We start from the raw sequence: 21,953 nt of genomic DNA, 5'->3' as shown, positions 1-21,953 counted from the left end.
AACTCTTTCCATGACGTTAGACTGAGACAACTAGAGACGAGCTCGCCTGTTCTCTTGGAAGGCGCCTTTCCCGGAGAGAGAAGGGGGTGGCCGTGGCTCAATGCCGCCCTCTAGTGGGACATATTAAGTAATTGCAACAACACCGAGCTTTCGAAGGTTAAGTTTAATAAATGAAGACATTCAAAACGAAAGTCATATTAAGCAATTAAAAACTGACAAATCAAGCAATTCAAATGAAAAATGAAACACTGAAAAAGGAAAACTAATCAATTAAAAATGTCAAATTAAACAATTAAAAAATGTCAAAACAATATAAACAATGTTAAATTAAACACATTTTAAAATGTCAAAGTCAACAATTAATAATGTTAAACAATTTAAAAACGTCGATTGAAAGAATTAAAACATGTAAAATCAACCAATTAGAAAAGTTAAAATCAAACATTAAAAAGGTGTCAACTTAAACAACAATAAAAATCATGTTAAACAATTACAAACGACTAAACAATTAAAACATCTAAACATTTTGTAAATAAAAATGTCAAATAAAAAATAAGATAACGTCAAGATAAACAATCAAAAATGTCAAATCAGCCAGTTAAAAATGTCAAATTAAACATTTGAAGTATCAGATTGAACAACCCCCCAAAAAATATTTTTTAACAATTAAAAATGTAATTAAACAATTGAAAGTGTTCAATTTATTCATTAAAAATGTCAAATTAAACAATTAACGATTGTCAAATTAAGTACTTTGAAAAATATAAAATCAATCAAAAAATGTCACACAATTTAAAAAGAAGTCAAATCATAAATGGTTTCATGGCAACTCTCCAAAAAATCTAAATAGCAAATTAAATAATTAAAAGTTGTCAAATCAAACAATTACAAATGGTATGAAATATAATTAAAACATGATATAAACATGAAATATATATGAAACTCAAAACCAATAAAAACACAACAGAATATAATTAAATATTATGTAATGTAAAAAAATAAATGCATAAATAATAATGTAATAAACTAATAACGTTTTTTTTCCAAATGAATGTACAAATCACACATTTGCAAAAACTGCATAGATAAAAGAAAGCTGCGTTTAAAATGTTTGTGATTGTTTTTTATGACACTTAGTTAGTCGACTTAGCATTGCACCGCAACTTCATTTGCCCATGACTTGCAGGTGTTTGTTGCCTGCGGTTGGCCGCCAGAAAGGCACGTGAGGTCGGTGGCGGTTGTGACGTCACAGCCTCGGCAGTCTCCCTCCCTCGATGCCCAAGGTAAACTTAACCCGTTTCATCGTACTGATTCGCGCTAAAGTTGGTTAGTTTGCAAATTGTAATAATGGCGTTGGCAACCACGGGGAGGTAGAATCGTCGCGGTGTTAGCGAGCGATTGGCCCCACAGCATGCTAGCTGCGCTAGCCACACTGCTAACATAAACCGGCTGGCTAGCCACACAAAATGACGACTTTCTGATCGAGAAAGTGTGTTGACTTGCATCTTGCTATAACCCCTTCCATGTATGCGATACTACTGTCTAACTAGGCCCTGTAGGAAGGAATATGGTACCTGTTTAATGTTTATTTATTTCCTTAGATGTTTATTTGACGTTTGCCTGGCCAACAAAAGTTCTCACCTGGATTTTAATACGGTACAGTTCTGTAGTTAGTCAAGAAGTTTTGCCTTGAATCATATATTTAGTAAACATATTCATTTATCTCATGTATTAAACCTCCAAACAATGAAGTACTATACAGTATATAATTGTGTATTTACAGTCGTCCCTCCCTATATTGCAGTTCGTGGGATCACTCCATATGAGATTTATTTTATTTTTTTTAAATCGCAGATTATTTGCTACTTTGCGGGATTTTGCGGTGATTATTTTTCCCCACGACTATACTGCAGATTAATAAGCGCGAGCCAGGAGTAAAGAGTCTGTAAAAGACAATGTCTAAAATAATAGAGGCTAAAGTACTATGTGCCTATTGCAAAGTACAACTGGTTTAAATTACACAACTGCATGATTACAGTAAACATCGTTAGCTAATTTAATATAGCCTACCACCGCTAGTTGGAACAAATTGTAATTCACAGGTGGTTTGGATAGAGGCAATATAGACACAGCCACTGGTGCAATTTCTTTATTGAACTAACAGTAGCTAAATATGGTAAACACAAGCACATTGTTGGCCGACCTGCTGATGACTTCAACTGAAGAAGTCACTGAACACCAGAGTGGCTAAAGTTTAGCGAGTGGACAGTCAGCCACTTCTACATTCTTATTCGCTGACTTCACGTCAGTCAGCAGGCAGGCCCACCTTTTATAGGCACATACACATTCAATGTCATAGATACTACAGTGTACAATGTGAGGATGACAAAAATAATACCTGAACCCCAAATGCATATTGTATTTATATAATGCTTAAAGCTTGATATATAGTTGCCTCTTTGTGGATTTCATCTGTCGAGGGGTGGAGTGGGACTCAACCCCCATGATGAACAAGGGATTACTGTACAGTAGATGCATGTGGTCTCACTGTCATTGCCAACATGAGCTCGTATAATTATCAATGACGATACGGGGAGACAATTACATGCTTGCATATAATTTAAAGGTCTTCCGAATGTGACAAACAATGCATGATGCAAAAGATTACACTTGGGGGCAGGAAGGCTAAGGCATTTGTGGAGGGACAAACTTAAGTGTACACAAACAAATATATAAATACTAATACATATTATGTTATACATATTACATTGTGTTTGACCCCCCCAGAGTCCCCATGGATGACCTGACCCGAACCCTCTCGACCAGCTTTGCTGTGTCCAAGGAGCTCAACAGTACGGCCGCCCCGCACCCTCGGCTGTCCCAGTACAAGAGCAAGTACAGCGTGCTGGAGCAGAGCGAGCGGCGCCGACGCTTCCTTGAGCTGCAGAAAATGTACAGCGCTCTATAGAACTTCTCATAATGTTTGTAAACATTAGGCGCTAGGGTATTTCCGGGTAGCAGAAATCCAAGTCACTCCTGCATGGCTAGATATACCTCGATAGGTTTAAGGATTTTCTTATTTTCTTCTAAAAATCAATTTCTCTGCCTTGGTCAAATGACATGAAAGCGTTTGTTTACTAATGGTGACATTGGAGATCGTTTGCGCTTTTGCCACTTGGAGGTGCGTGTGATGTCATGGTGGAAAAGTCTATTAAGACTGAACTGAACCAGTATGCATCTCTACCAGTGGTTTTTTTTCTTCCCTTTTATATAAAAAAAATAAATCAGTAAAAGGTTAAACTATGTCGACCACGTACGATGTCTGGCCAATGGCGACTGGACGGGGGCGGACAGCGATGGGGAGCAGGACATGGAGGAGCAGCAGCAGGAGGATGAAGAGCAGAAGCGGAAACGGGAGCAAGATGGCAAAGCTGAAGAAGAGGGGATGGAGATTGAGAGAAGAAAGCTGCCAAAGCATTACGCCAACCAGGTCAGGGTTGCAGGAGACACATTTGTTCCCTGTTTTGGGGTTTAACAAAACTGTAAGGTCATTTAGCCAAACAGATCCATAAAGAAAGTAATTTCCTCGAACTTTATTTTCTCGTATCTTCACCCTGGTCTGAGTTATCACAAAAAGTAAATTTTCATGTTTCCATGTAGTTAAAAAAGACCAAAATGCATATAAAATGTTATGATAATGTCAACTTCTGAGCTACAGTTTTCTATATAGTCCAGAAGATGGCGCCTGTGTGTCTGCTCTAAACAACACTTCCCTATGTTCCTCCTCAGCTCATGCTGTCAGAGTGGTTGGTGGATGTCCCTGCAGAGCTGGACTCCGATTGGTTGATGGTGGTTTGTCCTGTGGGGAAAAGATCCCTCATCATTGCCTCCAAGGTAAACAAAAAAAAAAACGTTTGTGGATTTTGTATGGAATTTCTACATCTGAACGAGGGCAAGGAAAAAAGAAAATAGGGAGATGTGAAGAGAGTACATGGAGATGAGAGGACAAGGAAACAACGAGATGAGATGACATGAAAGGATACAAGAAGATGAAGTGAAAGGAAAAGAGGAGACGAGGAGAGAAAACAAGGAGAGGTGAAGATGAGGATATGAGGAGAGGAAGCAAGGAGATTAGATGAGTGAGAGAAAATCAGGAGATGAGAAGGACAAGGTAGTGAGGTGAGAAAACATGGAATATGAAGACAAGGAAATGAGATGAGAAGATGAAGTGAGGAGAGGAAACGAAGATGTGAAGACGAGGATGCGAGGAGAGGGAGCAAGGAAATAAGACAAGCAAGAGAGGAAATGAAGGGAAGAGAAGAGAAAAAAGTGAGGATCTAGGGAATATGAAGTGGATGCAAAGACGAGGACGAGACGAAATAATTTGCAGAAGAGAAGAATGAGGAAGAAGTGAGGAGAGGAAAGGTGGAGATTTGAAGATGATGAAGTGAGGCAAGGAAATGAAGATATTTGCATCTGAGATGAGGATAGAAGAGGAGGAAACAAGGTGATGAAGACTGATGTAAGTAGAAGAAACCTGGAGATGAAGACGAGAAGAGGAAATGAGAGAAAATCAGATGAGGAGGAAGAGTGGAAACGGAGATTAACAGACAAGGAAGTGAGGAGGGGAAACATGGCTATCTGAAGAGAGGGCACGAAAAAATGAGGAAATTAGGTGAGAAGATGAGAAGACAAGGAAGTAATGAGGAAACAAGGAGATGAGAAGTTGAAGCCTTCCAAAATAAAGTGGAATTACAAAGTTATCATAGGACAGCGACAATATGCAGCAGATGTGCATCTCTGAAGTGTACAATTTGGTGCTGATCCAATTTAGGCTTGGCCTTGGAGGAGGTCCATGTTTTGTTCAAACATTCTGTGCAGGGTTCTACTGCGGCGTACACAAAAAGCGGCTACTGTGTGAACCGTTTCCCCTCCCTGCTGCCCGGTGGGAACCGCCACAACTCAGCCATGGGAAAAGGTAGCCGGGCCCTTTCCCTACATATCTGCAAACAAGCGCTCAAACGCAAAATCATACATTGACTCGCTACGAATGATGTCGCTCGTGTAGATTACACCATCCTGGACTGCATTTATAGCGAGGTAGACAGGACCTTCTACATCCTGGACATCATGTGCTGGCGAGGCCACCCGGTTTACGACTGCCCGGTGAGACAGACCCTTCCCGAAAATCCCGGAGCAAATCTCGGAATGTTTGTCACTCCTAATGGATTAAAACGTAGCACAAGTCTGGAGCGCAGATGTGCTCTTTTGCCATGTTGGCAACGCTGTTTGTTTTCTCCTCCACAGACTGATTTCCGTTTCTACTGGCTCCAGTCCAAAGTGCAGGAGACGGACGGCCTGGCGGAGATTGCCAAACGCAACCCTGTGAGTGACAACCCCTTCTCTTCTTCTACTTTTTCTCTATATGGAATCAAATTTGAGCCTGGTTTAACCAAGAGATGCCGCAAAAATTGCCATAACAGAAGATCTGGAAAGTAGGCAATTGGCGTCTTTTACGGTTGGCGTGAACGGGATATTTCTTTTGGACAAGACTAATGGTGTGTGGAAAAAACAACACGCTTGTGATTTTGTTTGTTTCGACAGTTCCGCTTTGTGAGCCTCCAGAGCACCGAGTGCACGGCGACGTCCATCCACAAAGCCCTGGCAGCCGAGTACAGCTTCAACGTGAGAACCTTTTTTTAGTCCATCCTGAATACACATTTTCTTAATCACCAGATGCCGGGGTACTTCCGGTTGGCAGAACAGATGAAAAAGTCTATTCTTGGACCCAACATGAAAGGCTACGCCCAGATTCTCCTCCTACGTTTGGAATAACTGTCAACTTTGCCGGCAGGTGGACGGTCTTCTGTTCTACCACCGGCAGACCCACTACACGCCCGGCAGCACCCCGCTGGTGGGCTGGCTGCGCCCCTACATGATCGCCGACATCCTGGGTGTGGAGGTGCCCTCCGGACCTCTCACCGCCAAACCAGAGTACGCCGGCCACCAGCTGCAGCAGATCCTGGAACACAAGAAGACCTCCGGCGAGGTGCGGCCGGCTAGCAGGGATGGTGGCTACGAGCTAGAGCACCTGTCCACACCCACCCAGGACAACGACCACAACCACAGACCTATCCAGGAAGCGCAGATGGAGAACTGATGTGATTACTAGCTAATCAGTGATTCACCAGCACGCCGCTGTTTTATTTACAACTTCCTCCTGCAAACTTCTCCCACAAATCACACTTAATTTTAATCAAGCATCACCCAGGACGACCTCTGAGTATTTGGCTTGTCCAGAAGTGTTCAATTTATCTTCTCTTACCAATAGGGTTGCAAAGGGGTGGAAAATCTCTGATGAATTTCCATGAAAGGTTAAGATGGAGAATTCCGGAAATATCTATAAATACAAACATTTTCTCTAGTCATAAGACATCCATGCAAAATAATACAATTTAAAAAAAAGTCATTTCAACTGATATATTTTTTTCTGTACAAGTTTGAACTATTTTATTGGACAATAAATTATTTCATTGAAGGACAAGGCCATGGATGTTGAGTTATATATTAATCATCCCCCTGAGCCAACCCATTTAAAAAAATAATAAAAATGTACCACCCGATCCAAAAATATCAACAATGTTCCATTGTAAATGTTCAATAAAAAGAGCCCCTCTGCCTTCATTTAAGAAAAAATAAAAAAAAAGTATAATTTAAGACCGTATGTAATAAAAAAAAAAAAAAAGCATCTTCCTTCAAGCTTAAGCTCTGCATTTTTTGCTGAACACTTTCAGGCATTGGGTTCTTCATTTTCAACTATACTTTAATTAAATCTGGCTGTTTTAGTCAGGATTATGCTAAAACATATTTTTCTCAACTACATTTAAACGCCATATTATGCCAACCTCCAGTTTTGTAAATTCATGGTTAATTCCCATAAAAAAAATCCAACTTTGAAAATCCCGGAAATTTGTAAAAGAATGAGGAAGTTACCAATATTTCAGTCATATGCAGGTTGTTTTTTTTTAAATAATACAAGTATAGAAAAGCACTATTTGTCGTTTCCAATGCATCCCAAAATCTGTATTAATTCTTTACAACGGGCTGTTTTTTTTTTATTATTCATTTGAATTTTTTAATTGTGTATTCCTAAATAAATGTCTTTTTTATAGGCTAGTTGTCATTGTGCTTGCCGTATAAAGTAATGTATGTGCTAGCAGTCTAGCTCACCCAGTAGCATGTTAGCATGCCACCACACCATGTCACGTTAGTATTCCAAACACACCACTTAGTATGTAAATTAGCACATTCATGAAAAATATATTTTTTTATTACTGTTCATGAACCGATTATTGTTCAATAGCGAATGTTTTTTCATTTATTTAATGATTAAACAAAACCCAAAAATATACAATTAAGCAATATCACATAAGGGGGAGTGATATGTTGTACTCAAACTGAGCTAGAGCTGCTTCTTGAGTACTGATTAATGCGAAGAGCTACTGATACACAACTTGATATACACTTGTCAGGCTGCTCAAGTTCAGTTGTGCTCATATGTTTGCTTACCCAGGCACAATTTGTAAGGTGGCTACAATTCTTTAAAGAAAAAATGAAGGGCCAGGCAAAACAATTTTATTTTAATGGTATTAAAATTGGCCGGCACGGTGAACAACTGGTTAGCACATCTGCTTCACAGTTCAGGGGACCGGGGTTCAAATCCCGGCCCCACCTGTGTGGAGTTTGCATCTTCTCCCCGTGCCTGCGTGGGTTTTCTCCGGGCACTCCGGTTTCCTCCCACATCCCAAAAACATGCATGGTAGGTTAATTGACAACTCTAAATTGCCCGTAGGTGTGAATGTGAGTGTGGATGGTTGTTTGTTTGTATGTGCCCGAGATTGGCTGGCAAGCAGTTCAGGCTGTACCCCGCCTCCTGCCCGATGATAGCTGCAATAGGCTCCAGCACTCCTGCGACCCTAGTGAGGAGAAGCGGCTCAGGAAATGGATGGATGGATGTTGAGAGACTGAAATCTGAGGATTTGGAGAATTTTAAGTTAAACAATGGCTCTGAACGATTAATCGATTATCAAAATACTTGTCGATTAATTTGCTGATCGATTATTTGTCGATTAATCGACAAATTTTGACACCTCCATACTGTATCATACGCTAACCAAATAAGGTCTTACACTTATTAGTTTGATGTCTGATGCAATGGAAAAAGGTCAATATTTGAGGTGTTGCATCGAACACCAAGGCCTTACAGCAGTAATCTACCACATCTTATTGTTAACCACTTTTCTGAGAAGTCTGACCCAGCATCCGCTTACTGCAGGAATCCAGGTATTAGTCAGCAACACACAGCACTTTCCAGGAAATGTGCAGCTCCCTGTTACACTCATTTGTACTTTACAGAGAGCTCTGTCGCTATCTCTCTCTCTCTCGCTGTATATCAAAGTAAATTAAGAGTGTCCCCCAGCTATTTATGATAATACAAATATACTGTAATTAATGGGTTATTGCAGTTAACACGTATACTGTTGAGTGGAACCTCCAAAAATGTCATTTCCTTGGAAAATGTTTAAAAATTTAATTAATACACAATCTCTGAACAAGCCACTTAGCATGTCAGCATCACACATTAGCATTTCAGCACACCACGGATTATGTTACATGCCAACAAACCAAGTAGCACATATTAGCATTCAACACACTAAGTAGCAGAAGTTAGCATGTCAACAACTAAATAGCAGGTGTTAGGATTCCGACAAACCAAGAAGGAAATTTGCATTCTCAAGCACCGACTTTTAATTAGCACACCAAGTAGCATGCCAACACACCAAGGAGCAAATATAAGCATTCCACCATGCCAAATTCCAACAATTTCTATAAACCAAGTAGCATGTTAGTGTGACAACAAACCAAGTAACACATGTTAGCATTCTATAAAACCAGGTAGCCTGTTAGCATGCCAACAAACGAAGTAGCATGTGAGCATTCTAACAAACCAAGTAGCACCTTAGCGTTCCAGCAAACCAAGTAGCATGTTAGCATGAGGCATATTTCGTTTGAGTGACACACTATTATGGCTAAAATCATTGAAGACATATAAAAACTAGAAAAGAGTCTTACCTTAGGTCTAGAAATTAGCTTGGTGTTGTCATTTCTGCTGAGTCATGTAGCTCACAATTTTTTCTCTTCCTCCAGAAGGCTAAACATGTTTTAGTAACAGCATGACTACTATTTATTTATTAATTATTTTTTTAGTTTGCAATGAAAAAAAATGTTTTAACCATTACAAGAAAGACATCAACAAACTCATACCCAAAAAAGATGATGATTAATTTCAACTCATTTTGTATTTATGTAAATTGTTCATAAAAAGGGAGGGGCGAGAGGAACTTTTTTTTTGTTACAGCTAGAGTTATATTTTCTGTCACGACAACTGTAATTTACAAACAAGTGCATGTTTCTTTATTTTCACGTGTTTTGCTTTTTTTGTGAATGAATGTTGGGTAGAGAGCCAGTGGGTGTAGTTCCGGTGCCGGCCACCAGGATGCAGAGTAGCGCAAAAGGAAGCCGCTGACTGGCTGGCGTCGTTGTTGGCAGCATAAAGGAGACGTTCACTGCTCTCCGGCAAAAAAAAAAAAAAAAAAAAATCTTCATGGCTGGAAGAAGTCGACAGTGATCCGAGCGGCTAGGCTAAGCTAAGGCTGGGTTGGGCTTTGGTGGAGGGGACGGTTCTGAAGTAGGCGGCCGAACCTCCATAAGCGGGCCTTGTTTTTTGTTTTTTTTATTAGTGTGAGCTCGCTGAAACTAATGCAAGAATCGCTTTGTCCTGCCTTTTTTGTTAGTTTTTAGATGGAACATTCGAGTTAATTAGCCTTGAAGAAAAAGAACCGCAGGAGCGAACAGTCATCGACCCCCAGAAGCCTGCTCCTTCTTCTCCTTCTGCTTGCTCCTGTGTGGCGGTGACCGAATTGGTACCATGGCAGCTACTTTATCGGCCGAGGAAGAACAGGTAGGCCCTATTTGTATGTGTGTGTTCAGTTCGAGGGAATGGGACCGTGTCAGGACTCGAATGCGGACTGAAATGTTGTCCGAGAGCCAAGCGGAACTGCTGTTATCGATTTGTGGCGCATTATTGCATCACAGAGAGTTCCCATGTATGTTTGAGTCGTTATGTAGAGCAATAACCCCTGTCACTCCACGGGTGTGAATTACCCGCTCGAATCCCCCTCGAGTGGGTGGAGGGCACGACCACCTATGGGAAAATGTGCGGGTTGTAATGAAAGAATCGTGTTTTTAAGACTCCTGGTTTCTCCCTTATTTTTGGGGTGGTCCTTAAACGCATCATTAATGCGTTGTAGAAACTAAGCAACAGTTTGTTTTTTGCGAGCAAACTACATTTATATTAATTTGATAAGTTTTGCATTGCTCAGGGAGGTCATATGACAGATAGGAAAACATCCATGCATCTATTTGTATTTTCTATAGTAATTTTTTTTTTCTCATTTGGGTGAGTTGGAGCCCATCCCAGTTGATATAGGGCGAGAGGTGGGGGTACTATACCCTGCTACGTCACAGCATTCTGTTAAACGAGATAAGACAAAATGATATGGGGGATATTTTAGGATTTGGGGTTGGCCCCCAGCCCTGCATCCCACTAGAATAGATTCGCAGCGGCGCCGAGCATAGCTCCACATTTAGAACCAAAATAAGAGCAATCTTTCGTAAGATGACCAATTAATGTGACATGTTCACTAATCAAACTTTGACACAGAGCAGAAAGTAGAAGAAACCTCTGCCTTTTTTTTTTTTTTTTTTTTTTTTTTTTTTTTTCTCTCAGTGTTGCAGGCTGTGTCAAATAATTTTTTTCTATATGTTGAGGTCCACAAAAAAAACTAGACACCAGGCCACAAATGATCCCTGAACTGTAGTTCAGACACCCCTGGTTTAGAAGCTAAGAATAACATGCATGCTTTATTTAATAATAATAATATTAATTTGCATGGGAGGCGGGGAAATGTACTCACTGGCCAAAACATTGGGTACACCTAAACCCAACCACTGCTTTGTGGCACATTAGTATGTAATGAGAGATCATCAGGTAACTTTCACTTAACTGCGCTTTACAGTATGAGTGCACTCCATTTACCATTTTTAACCGTGCTAGTGATGGAAAAGTGACAGGCATAAATATTTCCCTGTGTGTGTGTGTGTGCTCTTCACGACCACCACACATCATGATTAATTCAATATACTATAATTTGTGTGACATTTTTGTATGATGGTGTGCTGTGATTTATTTTTTATTTTTTTCTCATGTAAAATATGTGCCCGAGTTCAATGACTGTTGGAGAGAACACAGGAAGACAAATGTTTTGATTCACAAGCTTGATTGGTTCACAATATGGAGCACAGCATTCTTTCATTTTCCATAGCGCTTGCCCTCAAGGTCACAGGTGAGTTGGAGCCTATCGCAGCTGAGTACCTTATTTTATACATTGTATGCCATTTATAGTTATTTCAAGGATAATAATGCACATTTTTTAGTTATCCTTTCAACAATCTGTTTATTAGTGGAGTTGCAGAACTGCAGTCCCTCATAGTGAGGACTGTTCCTAATATTTTGATCATCTTTTGCAGTGTCGAGTTACAAGTACAAAGTAATTATATGGTTGCCGAGTTTACAGCGAACAATTAGTTGAGAAGAATAAACGACCAAGCAAACACCCTGTGAAATGCAGCAATTACAGGTGGAAGAAAGACGGAAACAGAAGTATAACCACTGTATAATTTTTGAGTCTAATAAAACTAAAATAAAGTTAAACTACTAAACGCGGCAGATGTAAAGGAGAAGCAGATGGTTTATTGGCAAGGTTTTCTAGTCTGTCGCCTTAAGTTACACGCTAGTCGCATTGGCATTGGCTCAGTTATATGAATTTGTGTGCAATTCATTCAACATTAAAATAGAGGAGCGTAGGTAGGCCTGTGTGTTCTTCAAAAACATGACAGAGGTTTTATTCCTGAAATGTACAGTATATTTAATACTACTGGAACCCACTTTGTCGTTATGCAGTATAACATTAACACTGCACTTAAATATAGGAAAATAAAAAGTTAAAGTAATCCGGCTTCCTCCTCTCACATTCCAAAGGCGTGCTTCTTGGGTTAATTGTAGTCTAAATTGTTTGTAGGTGCAATAATGAGTGTGAATATTTTTATCTATATGTGCCCTGAAATTGGCTGGCGACCAGCTCTGAAGTCAGCTGGGATAGGCGCTGGCACACCTGTGACCCTGTTAAGGACAATCGGGAGAGAAAATGGATGGATGCACAAAAGTTAAATACAAATTGCAGCTGAAGAAATAGTTCTTAAATATTAGATGCAAATGCATTGAACTTTAAAAGCTATGACATCCACAGCCTTGGGGGATGGGGGGTGCGGTGGGGGATGGGGGAGGCTGTTGTGGTGTGTGTGTGTGTCTCGTGGGAACACACATGCACACACCCACGTGTAGCGGAACTTCATTCAGGCAGCTGTTAAAAGCATTTCCACGAGACTCTTCATGAGGGGGGGCTTCGTTGCAGAGTGCATGTGTGTGTCTATCATATGCTTTTGTGCGTGCGTGTCCGTGTGTGTGTGTTGTATGTGCTCCCAGGAAGCAGAGAAAGTGGGAAGAGAGCTCCTAGAGTGATGTTATCGACTTCCTGTTTTTGGGCATCGACCGCCTCATCCCAAATGGAAGCGAGCCTCAGCCGCTATTTGACTATTTTGCAGCCGTATTACCAGACACAACAAACGCAATTGATTTTTTATGGTCCTGTTCATGCCCGCAGGGGGGAAAGTGTCCTCATGATGCTGTCTCGCTGGTTCCCATCATGCTTTGGGTCTATTTCATGGATACAGTTTTCTTGATTAATTCACTAATTATTCAGGTTATAAAACGCATGATTTTACTGGTTCGGCCATTTTTCCCCCCCTCAAGAACAGATGTTAGAATTATAAGGGCGTCCTTGGAAAAATGTCTCCACTCTTAAGGGGTCCCTGGCTGGACCCAAAAAGTTTGAGAATCCCTTTTCAAAACAGGCAGAATTTGTAAGATGGGTACAATTCTTTAAAGAAAACATGAAGGACCAGGCGAAACACATTTAATTTTATTTTAATGGGATTAAAATTAAACTGTCAAGCCTTTCAGAAAAGCATTATCATTAAACAAAACATAACCATAAAGAGGGCGGCACGGTGGCCGACTGGTTAGAGCGTCAGCCTCACAGTTCTGAGGACCCGGGTTCAATCCCCGGCCCCGGTTTGCATGTTCTCCCCGTGCCTGCGTGGGTTTTCTCCGGGCACTCCGGTTTCCTCCCACATCCCAAAAACATGCATTAATTGGAGACTCTAAATTGCCCGTTGGCATGACTGTGAGTGCGAATGGTTGTTTGTTCCTATGTGCCCTGCAATTGGCTGGCAACCAGTTCAGGGTGTACCCCGCCTCCTGCCCGATGACAGCTCCAGCTGGCCCGCGACCCTAGTGAGGAGAAGCGGCTCAGAAAATGGATGGATGGATAACCATAAAGAGATAGTTGGTTGTTCTTCAGTCATCAGTCATATTTTAAAAAAATAAATAAATTAAATAAAATTTAAAAATTTAATAAATATTTCACAAATTCTGCCAGGGTATGTAAACTTATGCAGTCATACGTACCCCTGTCATATTGGAAGGAAAGTTTAAGCTACACCTTTTTCATAACCACTAGGTGGCGGTGGCATATTAGAATGAAAGTGTACATCTTTCTTATAACCTCTAGGTGTCGGTGGCATTTTGGAATGAAAGTGTACAACTTTTTCATCACCTCTAGATGGCGGCATAGTTATAAAATATGAAATTAGCTGACGTTGTCCCTCGTTCTCCTCTTTTGTCCGACAAAGTTCTTCCTTGTACTATGCGATAGTTCTGTGAAAAGCTACAAATATTTCTTCCACGGCCGTACTTGCTCAGCATTCAACAACGCTCTTAGCATTTTCACATGATAATCACAATACTTGACACTAACACTTGATCTCTTCTTAGCGATGTGTTTATCACAAACGCATCACTATGTTAGCAGCTAACGAGCTAAGCTAAGCTTGCCATCTTGAAAAGCTTCAACACGCACCGAGGCGAGTCACACACATGCCTCCATATAAAGTCTGTCGTGCGTAAATCCATAGCATTACTTCCTAGTATTGTTACAATCAATTGATTACTTTTTAAAACGATTTTAAATAGATATTTCACCTGAAAGGCCAACTTGCCAAACATTGATTCAGTTGGATTATATGAACATAAATCGATACATCAATGTAGTGAATGAATGTTTACCCCCGTAATAGAAAACACTATATGTTAGTGTATGTGTACATGCATGTGCCTTTAAGAAGCGGGGCCCGGTGAGGTGGCATGTGACAGTCTGGGTGTGAACTGTGGTTGACAGCAAGTTCTGCATATTGTTGTACTGTTATTCCAGCGTGCAATAAACGGCAGAAAAGTGCTTCGGCGACAGTGGCTCTCCTTTCCCACATGTGAGGGCAATACAGTTAGTATACTGTAAAAACCCATAAAAAACAATTGTTTAAAAAAATGCGACTGGGGATTACAGTATGTGCCCTGCGATTGGTTGGCGATCAGTACAGGATGTGTACCCTGCCACCCAAATGAGAAGCCCTATAGAAAATGGATGGATGTTTTTACACGCAGAGATCACGCAAAATTGTCATCAGATACTATATGCAATAGTATCAGATGTCATAATAAAAAAGCTGGCATTTAGCCACCTGTGCCTTTTACACAGAGCATTTTACAACAAGATACTTTGAGGACAGTGACAGATGCCAGTGTATGGTGTGATGTGCGAAAAGTTGCTTTAAAAAAAAAAACGGGGTGGGAAAAGTGAGTGTAGAGGTGTTGAACTGTAGAATTTCTTTACACTGGCAGCGTTGGGGTTCTGAAAGTACCAACAAAGGTGGAAATTGCCACGTCAGGGCTTGTAACAAATAGATGAAACATTTATCTACTGTTTGCCTTGTACACAGAACCCAGTGAAGCTGGTTATTATTGTGATCAAACAGCTTATACCGCACCCTGTAATCGGTTAATTACGTGACGCTAGCGTTTGATATGACGTACAGTATGAAATAGTTGTCAGACCACAATATATATGACACAACAGGGCGTGAGAAATTAGTGTTTGGTGTTAAATGTCACACCAAGATCTCGGCATTGCGGAATACTATTAAAAAACAGGCCCCATCCTGACTCTGTTGCAGCTCTGATATTACCCCTGAAGGCGGGAAATTGCCAGGACAGGCTTATGAATCACAGACTTGCAAACAGAGATCACTCTTCCAGCCCCGACTAGTGCTAGGATTGAACTTTTGGACTCCTTCACGTAAAGATTCAACAAAATGACAGCATCACATCTGTAATAGAAGACCTGGAATTGATCCGCCTTTGCCTTTTACAGAGAACACAGTCATACAGGATATTGACGCAACTGTGTGCACTTCCACACAGCGACACAGCATTCCGCAATCAGATAATTATATAACGTTGGTGCTCGGGTTTTACATATCCCCCCCTAAAGGATCGTTCTTCCAAGCGTCGTCCAAACCAAAGTGTGTGGTTTTGCTTGATCCTTCGCTGTGGAAACTGTATCTTGAGAGTACTAAACAGCGGAACGTTGAGGGGAAACATCTGCTGCAATCAGGTAAATATTTATGCATCCTCAAGGAAACAAATATGTGACACCTCCGCTGTTCGCGCGCCAACACCACACCAGAATGGATCCGTGGATTTGATCCCACAAGCCCCCCTCCAGTGAAACCAAACAAGAGCGTCGCCTCCAGGAAGTTTGGGTCAGAGCCTGTGGGGGAACGGGGGAAGCCAACCTCAGAGTCATGGAGCGTACCTGACAGGAAGTTGTCTTTGGCGTCAGGATCTATGAGGCTGAACTTGACTTAAGCCTATCATTAATGTTGTTACACCCCCGGCTCTGAAATAATGACGTAAGCTTCCTCCTGGACACTTTGACAGATTTTTAGCATCGAGAATGTAAAACGTGGCTGAAACTTGGCCCTGCCCTGCTATGTGTGACCAAACAGCTAGTGAGGGGGGGGGGAAAAATCCCACAAGATTTCACTGAGGTCGCACCAGTTAACGAAGTAAATAAAAGTGTCAGAAAACTAGCATGTTAGCATGCTTTTGGTACCAATAGCAAAGCAAATTTAATTTGCGCATTTCATACACAAGGTAACTCAATGTGCTTTACATGATTAAAAGCATTTAAAAACAAAGAAAAAAAACAGCTTATAAACATTTACAACTAAAAAAATAAAATACAATTAAAACAGTGTACAGTGCAAGAAAGATCATTTCAAAGTGGAAAAGCTTGAAAAACCACAAAGGGAAAAAAGACGAGTTTTTAACCTAGACTTAAAAACATTCACACTTGAGGCTGACATCACTTCTGTTGGCAATTTATTCCATTTGTGTGCCGCATAACAGCAAATGCTGCTTTGCCATGTTTGCTTTGGACTCTGTGCTCCTCTATTTGGACTGATTCTGTCGATCTCAGAGCCCTACTGGGTTTGTATTCCATTAGCATTTTTTGATGTATTCAGGACCTAAACCATTTAGTCATTTTTAGACCAGTAGCAGAACTTTAAAATTTATTCTAAAGCTGACTCGGAGCCAGTGTAGAAACTTTATAATTGGAGTAATATGCTCTGACCTCTTTGTTCTGGTCAGAACCTGAGCTGCAGCATTCTGAATGAGCTGCAGCTGTTTAATGCTCGTTTGGGGGAGTCCAGTCAGAAGGCCATTACAATGGTCAAGTCTACTTGAGATAAAAGCATAGATGAGCTTCTCCTGGGGCCTCATGTGCAAAAACTTTTTTGATTACTCAATTTATTACTTTAATACACAGTAGTGGACACGCACGCTGGAAAAAAAGTTGTTTTTTTAGGAGAAGAGGGGTAAATTATGTCCTTTTAGATACATTTTAATCATGTGCAAACGATGTACATGTTCAAATTAAGTAAATTCAAATGACTTATTTTTTTCAGTGCATGTGCTGGAGTCACAAAGCGATTGTGAGGCCAATAGCCGGCATAAATGATCGCCTTGATCAATTAGTAGGTGTCCTCACAAATATCAGTGGTTCATTAAATACACTGGTTAACAAATGAATTCTGAGTCCTTGCCTCAATTACATTGTTGAAATTAAATGTTGCCGGGCATTAATTGTTCATCAGTGCTAATTGGTCATGTCTGTCTGATGTGCAGATTTATGATAACTGTTTCCCAGCATCGCCTCTAAGTGTCGCCAAAGCACCAAAAGCTCCAGAAATGTGCGTACGCCAGCCATGCAGTTGACGTGAGGCACCGCACATTCATGCCGAAAAATGAATATGCGTGAGTTCCCTGGCCTAAAGGTGGTTTCTAATACCTTTTTAAACTACAACGGGGGAAATGTATGCCTTTTTGTAATGAAACTTTAAGAAATGGGGAATGTCAGTGCATCTCACTGGATGTCATTTTAGGCAGCATTAAGGATTAACTGTGCATAAATTTTATTTATTTTTTTCATGAAAGAAGGACTGTTGTAATACGAAAAGAAGAAAGTGAGAAGAGAAGAAAAACACCCACTAGAAGTTACCATGAAGTAAGAGGACTCGTTTAAAGCAGAAAAGTCTCTGGCAATGTCCTACTTCAGTCCAGTGAGATTTGTATTATTGTGATACAACTTTGAAAATGAACCATGTTTAGCACTGATATTGTTTTAAAATTCAACAATTTAACGTCATAAAATGAGCCATCAAACTGTATGGCTTCCCAGGTCCGTATGTCTGTCGAAGATAACAATGCACGCACTCCATGATCTTTTCTCTTATGACCTATGGTCAAAGGTTTCTGGCGTCAACAAATCACCACCTTTGCCAGTTATAAATGGGCACCATAGCTTTGGAAATGTTAAGTGAGTGATTGCCTCCAACCGGGCTCCTTTCTCGTCATACAGAACACAATGTGAAAATGACTGATCCTTAGCAGGAATTAAAGGCACTAGTCGCTGTTTTGGAAAATTGTTGCTAGAGGTGTCAACGGTTTCTGATTTGGCAACATTGAGTCTGCTTTTGTCAGCTAGCTCCTCTCTTTGAACTACAGAAATTCATGGCCTTAAAGTGTTTCATACAAATATTTACTTTAACTGGAGAATGCAATTTCTGTCAAAATTGCATATGAATGATGAAAAGCTGAAAATGAACTGAAATTCTGTGGAAAGTGAGAACTTGGTTTGAATCAGTCAAGAAATGTTTAAGGAGGAGGTACATACAGTTTGTATAATATCCTTAATTTAGGAATAGGAAATGTAGGAATAGGAATAGCTCCCAAAATTTCTGAATGAGATCAACATTTTGAAGGTGGAATGGTTTGAATCTGTAAAGTAATGTGGAAGGAGGAGGGAAAAATGTAAAATCTCTTAATTTAGGAATTTTATTTTGGAAAATTTGTGAATTTGGGGAATCGGAATAATTCCCTAGATTACGTCGTTCAAGGTTTTAGGATGGCAACAGTTGGGAAGTTGGAGTTTAAGTGTACCTAATGGCGCGTCCGGTGGATCTGAGTGTCAGGTGCACGGGTACCTCATGTGGTGCATGTTAAGGTCTGAGAATAGAGCGGAAGCTTCATGTCTTGTCGTCTTTCCTCGAGAGGGAGAGGAGAGGAGAGCAGACACAGTGGCATCCTGTGTTCCGGCCTCACCGCCCCTCACTGAGCGTTTTGTACTCCTAAAGAGAATCCCATAAGTGGACTTCCTGGATCCCCACCCGCCCAATCGTCTCCATGCTCGCGTGTCCCGCCTGACCACAAAAAGCAGAAGGTGGCGTTGTTGTGGGGTGCTGAGATGGCAAAGACTAAGAGAGGGGAGCACAGGAAGCCCTCCCCCACTCCCCCATGAGACTGCTAGCTAAATACTTGACTTGTTGTTTAGGGGAAGCCTTTTAAATCCCGATTAGCCGATTGGAGTTACTTTGTATTGACAATGGTCTTGTTTGATAAATTGCTGTAAAAAAAAAAAAAAAAAAATTGACATCCCCCTTTGTTTTCATAATTACCTATATTAATAGTTTAATCAAGTAAATGTACCACAAACTACGATCCCAGAATAAATCATTTTCGGACTATCCATCCATCGGACTCATTAAATGAAATTTCTCATGGCACACCATTACAGTCTGTTGCATCATTATGTGACTGCTGAAAAGTGGGTGTGCACAGTAATGTGTTATACAACACCTGTGTAATCTTATAAAATAGCTCGAGGAGAGATTTCTTTACTTGTAAACCATCAGAGGCTTTTTTTTTCTGCTCCCTTGGTTTCTTTTCTGTGGTTGCTGCCAGATTCCACAAGAAGCTCATTAGCATCTCCTGACACAGCTGGCGGAAGCTCATTTAAAAGCTGAAGCAGCACGCTTTGGTTTCTGATGATGATGATGATGATGGAGGGGGAGGGAACAGCTCACTCCTAAATGGTTGTGAAATGTTAAATGAAACAATTGTGTAAAATGCTAGAGTGCATTTTTTTGCCCATTTGCCACAACAGTTTGTGCTAGTGTGTCATCCAGGCTAGTATGTTAGCTAATGCTATTGATGAACCTCATGTGAAGGTGGTTTGTTTGTTGAGTAATTGAGTCATTTATGTAACAAGAGTTCAGGATTGTGTACATTCTAGAGACATGGCATTGATGCTTTATGATCTGTAACGTTTTAAGTGCTTTGCTGCCATATTGTGGCATTGAAATGCCAGTGTCAATTATTTGCAGATTTTCGCTGCTCGCGGCAGGGCTCGGGTCCCTATCCCCCGCAAATAGTGGGGGTTCACTGCATTTTATTCCATTAATCCATTTTCTGAGCCGCTTCTCCTCACTCGGGTCACGGGCGTGCTGGAGCCTATCCCAGCTATCATCGGGCAGGATGCGGGGTACACCCTGAACTGGTTGCCAGCCAATCGCAGGGCACATACAAACAAAGAACCATTCGCACTCACATTCACACCTACGGGCAATTTTAGTGTCTCCAATTCATGCATGTTTTTGGGATGTGGGAGGAAACCGGAGTTTCTGGAAAAAACACACGCAGGCAGGCGGAGAAAATGCAAACTCCACACAGGCGGGGCCGGGGATTGAACCCCAGTCCTCAGAACTGTGAGGCTGACGCTCTAACCAGTCGGTCACCTTGCCGCTGCATTTTACTATATTTAGGATTTCACAGTCAAAGGTGAGCAGGTATGAACACACAATGACACACTGGATGGAACCTCAGGGAATCTTACCTTGTTCTGAAGCGTATCCAGGGGAGGTTGTTTTGTTTTGTTTATGCTCGCGCTGTATATGATACTATGAGTAATGACATTGAGTAAGAATATTTTGAAATAGATATTTAAATGGCGGCACGGTGAACGACTGGTTAGAGCGTCTGCCTCACAGTTCTGAGGACTGGGGTTCAAATCCCGGCCCCGCCTGTGTGGAGTTTGCATGTTCTCCCCGTGCCTGCGTGGGTTTTCTCCAGGCACTCCGGTTTCCTCCCACATCTCAAAAATATGTTAATAGGTTAATTGAAGTCTCTAAATTGCCCTTAGTGTGATGTGAGTGCAATGGTTGTTTGTTTGTATGTGCCCTGCGATTGGCTGGCAACCAGTTCAGGGTGTACCCCGCCTCCTGCCCGATGGTAGCTGGGATAGGCTCCAGCACTCCCGCGACCCATGTGAGGAGAAGCGGCTCAGAAAATGGATGGATGGATGGATTGTTTATTTTTTTAAATGCATCCGAATATCCCACTTCACCGGGCTCTGCGAAAATGGCGGATAAATGCTGGCTTTTCGGTTATGGCAGTTTTGCAGGTTCTTGTGATTGTGACGTTTGTGGTATTCCTTTCAGGCCACCAGGCAGTTCCTGGAGGAAATCACCCAGTGGACCAATCAGCATGGAGTCTCGCCGCTCTCCAGAGAATTGGCTGTCAAGTTCCTCATGGCCCGCAAGTTCGACGTTCTCAGAGCCATCGAGCTGTTCCACAGCTACAGGGTAGGGAAGGTTGCCATTTTTTGTGGCTCCCTTGTGTAGTCGCATTGCGTCGTTTTTAAACTGACTCCGCTTGCCGGTCTCTCCAGGAAACGCGTCTCAAAGAAGGAATCGTCAGACTTCAACCTCAGGAAGAACCTCTGCGTTCCGAGCTGCTCAGTGGAAAGTTCACAGTGCTGGTGAAGTTCTCCTCAGTTCATGTGCTGTTGTTCACACACGGACATTAAAGAGTTAACCCATTTGAACTTGGTCCCTAGCCAAAACAGCAGCACCTGCCGAAATGCTTAAACACAGATACAGTCATTATTCTATTTATTTATTTGTTAAACAATCTGTTGTGTGCTGCTCTAATTTCCCTACTGGGGGGATTATTAAAGAATTATAGTATCTTAATTATGGGTGGGGGGAAAAAATTTAATAAGTCGGCTAAGTCTTCAAAAATAGGTCAACACAAAATTCCTGCCTTGAAGCTCTGCCGGGACCAGGGGGGGGGGAAAGAAAGAAATTCCACCCGGAACCTTGTTTGCGCTTCTGGAACCCATGTTTCACACAGACATTTATTGCTGATGGTCACAGTGTGACATTAATATCACAGTAACATGTTCACTGTGATGGGTTAAATGCAGAGAGCAAATTTCGTGTGCCTGCATGCATGTTCATGACAATAAATGGAGATTCTGATTCTAAAACCCGCTTGTTTGCATTTCACTATTTTTTAATTCACATATCCCGTTTCTTTCTGTAGAACTCTATCCTCAGCTAATCGATGGAAGACGTATTTTTTTAAGCTCTCTGTAATGGCCCAAGATGCACAATATGGTGCCAAAGTCCTGGCT

At 41.3% G+C, this 21,953-nt stretch overlaps 2 protein-coding genes and 1 long non-coding RNA gene across 4 annotated transcripts in view; 2 read left to right on the top strand and 1 right to left on the bottom strand.

Annotated features, from left to right (window-relative positions):
• Nucleotides 1–1,127: 1,127 nt before the first annotated feature.
• On the top strand, nucleotides 1,128–7,172 carry snupn (snurportin 1). Of its 2 annotated transcripts, none has more exons than XM_061773421.1 (9): nucleotides 1,128–1,283; nucleotides 2,788–2,952; nucleotides 3,289–3,490; nucleotides 3,790–3,894; nucleotides 4,882–4,978; nucleotides 5,069–5,166; nucleotides 5,308–5,385; nucleotides 5,605–5,685; nucleotides 5,855–7,172. In XM_061773421.1, the coding sequence occupies exons 2-9, from the start codon at nucleotides 2,795–2,797 to the stop codon at nucleotides 6,158–6,160; spliced, it is 1,125 nt and encodes a 374-aa protein (XP_061629405.1). In that variant the 5' UTR covers nucleotides 1,128–1,283; nucleotides 2,788–2,794; the 3' UTR covers nucleotides 6,161–7,172. The 2 variants fall into 2 exon arrangements, with proteins under 2 accessions (XP_061629405.1, XP_061629406.1); XM_061773422.1 differs by lacking the exon at nucleotides 1,128–1,283 and adding an exon at nucleotides 1,594–1,656.
• A 447-nt stretch (nucleotides 7,173–7,619) lies between these two features.
• LOC133477975 (uncharacterized) lies at nucleotides 7,620–9,626 on the bottom strand. Its single transcript, XR_009788530.1, has 2 exons — nucleotides 9,133–9,626; nucleotides 7,620–8,031 (listed from the first exon to the last, which is right to left on the bottom strand). It is a non-coding gene; the product is annotated as an uncharacterized LOC133477975 (long non-coding RNA).
• An 8-nt stretch (nucleotides 9,627–9,634) lies between these two features.
• ptpn9a (protein tyrosine phosphatase non-receptor type 9a) overlaps nucleotides 9,635–21,953 on the top strand; it is a 28,602-nt gene continuing 16,283 nt past the window's right edge. Inside the window, 4 exon segments of the mRNA XM_061773420.1 lie at nucleotides 9,635–9,748; nucleotides 9,855–10,021; nucleotides 20,977–21,120; nucleotides 21,207–21,296. Of these exon segments, the coding sequence (XP_061629404.1) occupies nucleotides 9,989–10,021; nucleotides 20,977–21,120; nucleotides 21,207–21,296 (267 nt within the window). The 5' untranslated portion in view covers nucleotides 9,635–9,748; nucleotides 9,855–9,988.

The sequence above is a fragment of the Phyllopteryx taeniolatus genome, chromosome 5 (assembly GCF_024500385.1).
Source record: "Phyllopteryx taeniolatus isolate TA_2022b chromosome 5, UOR_Ptae_1.2, whole genome shotgun sequence".
NCBI classification, from domain to species: domain Eukaryota; kingdom Metazoa; phylum Chordata; class Actinopteri; order Syngnathiformes; family Syngnathidae; genus Phyllopteryx; species Phyllopteryx taeniolatus.
Note: the sequence above shows the minus strand (reverse complement) of the source record. Positions and strands in the feature narration are given on the sequence as shown.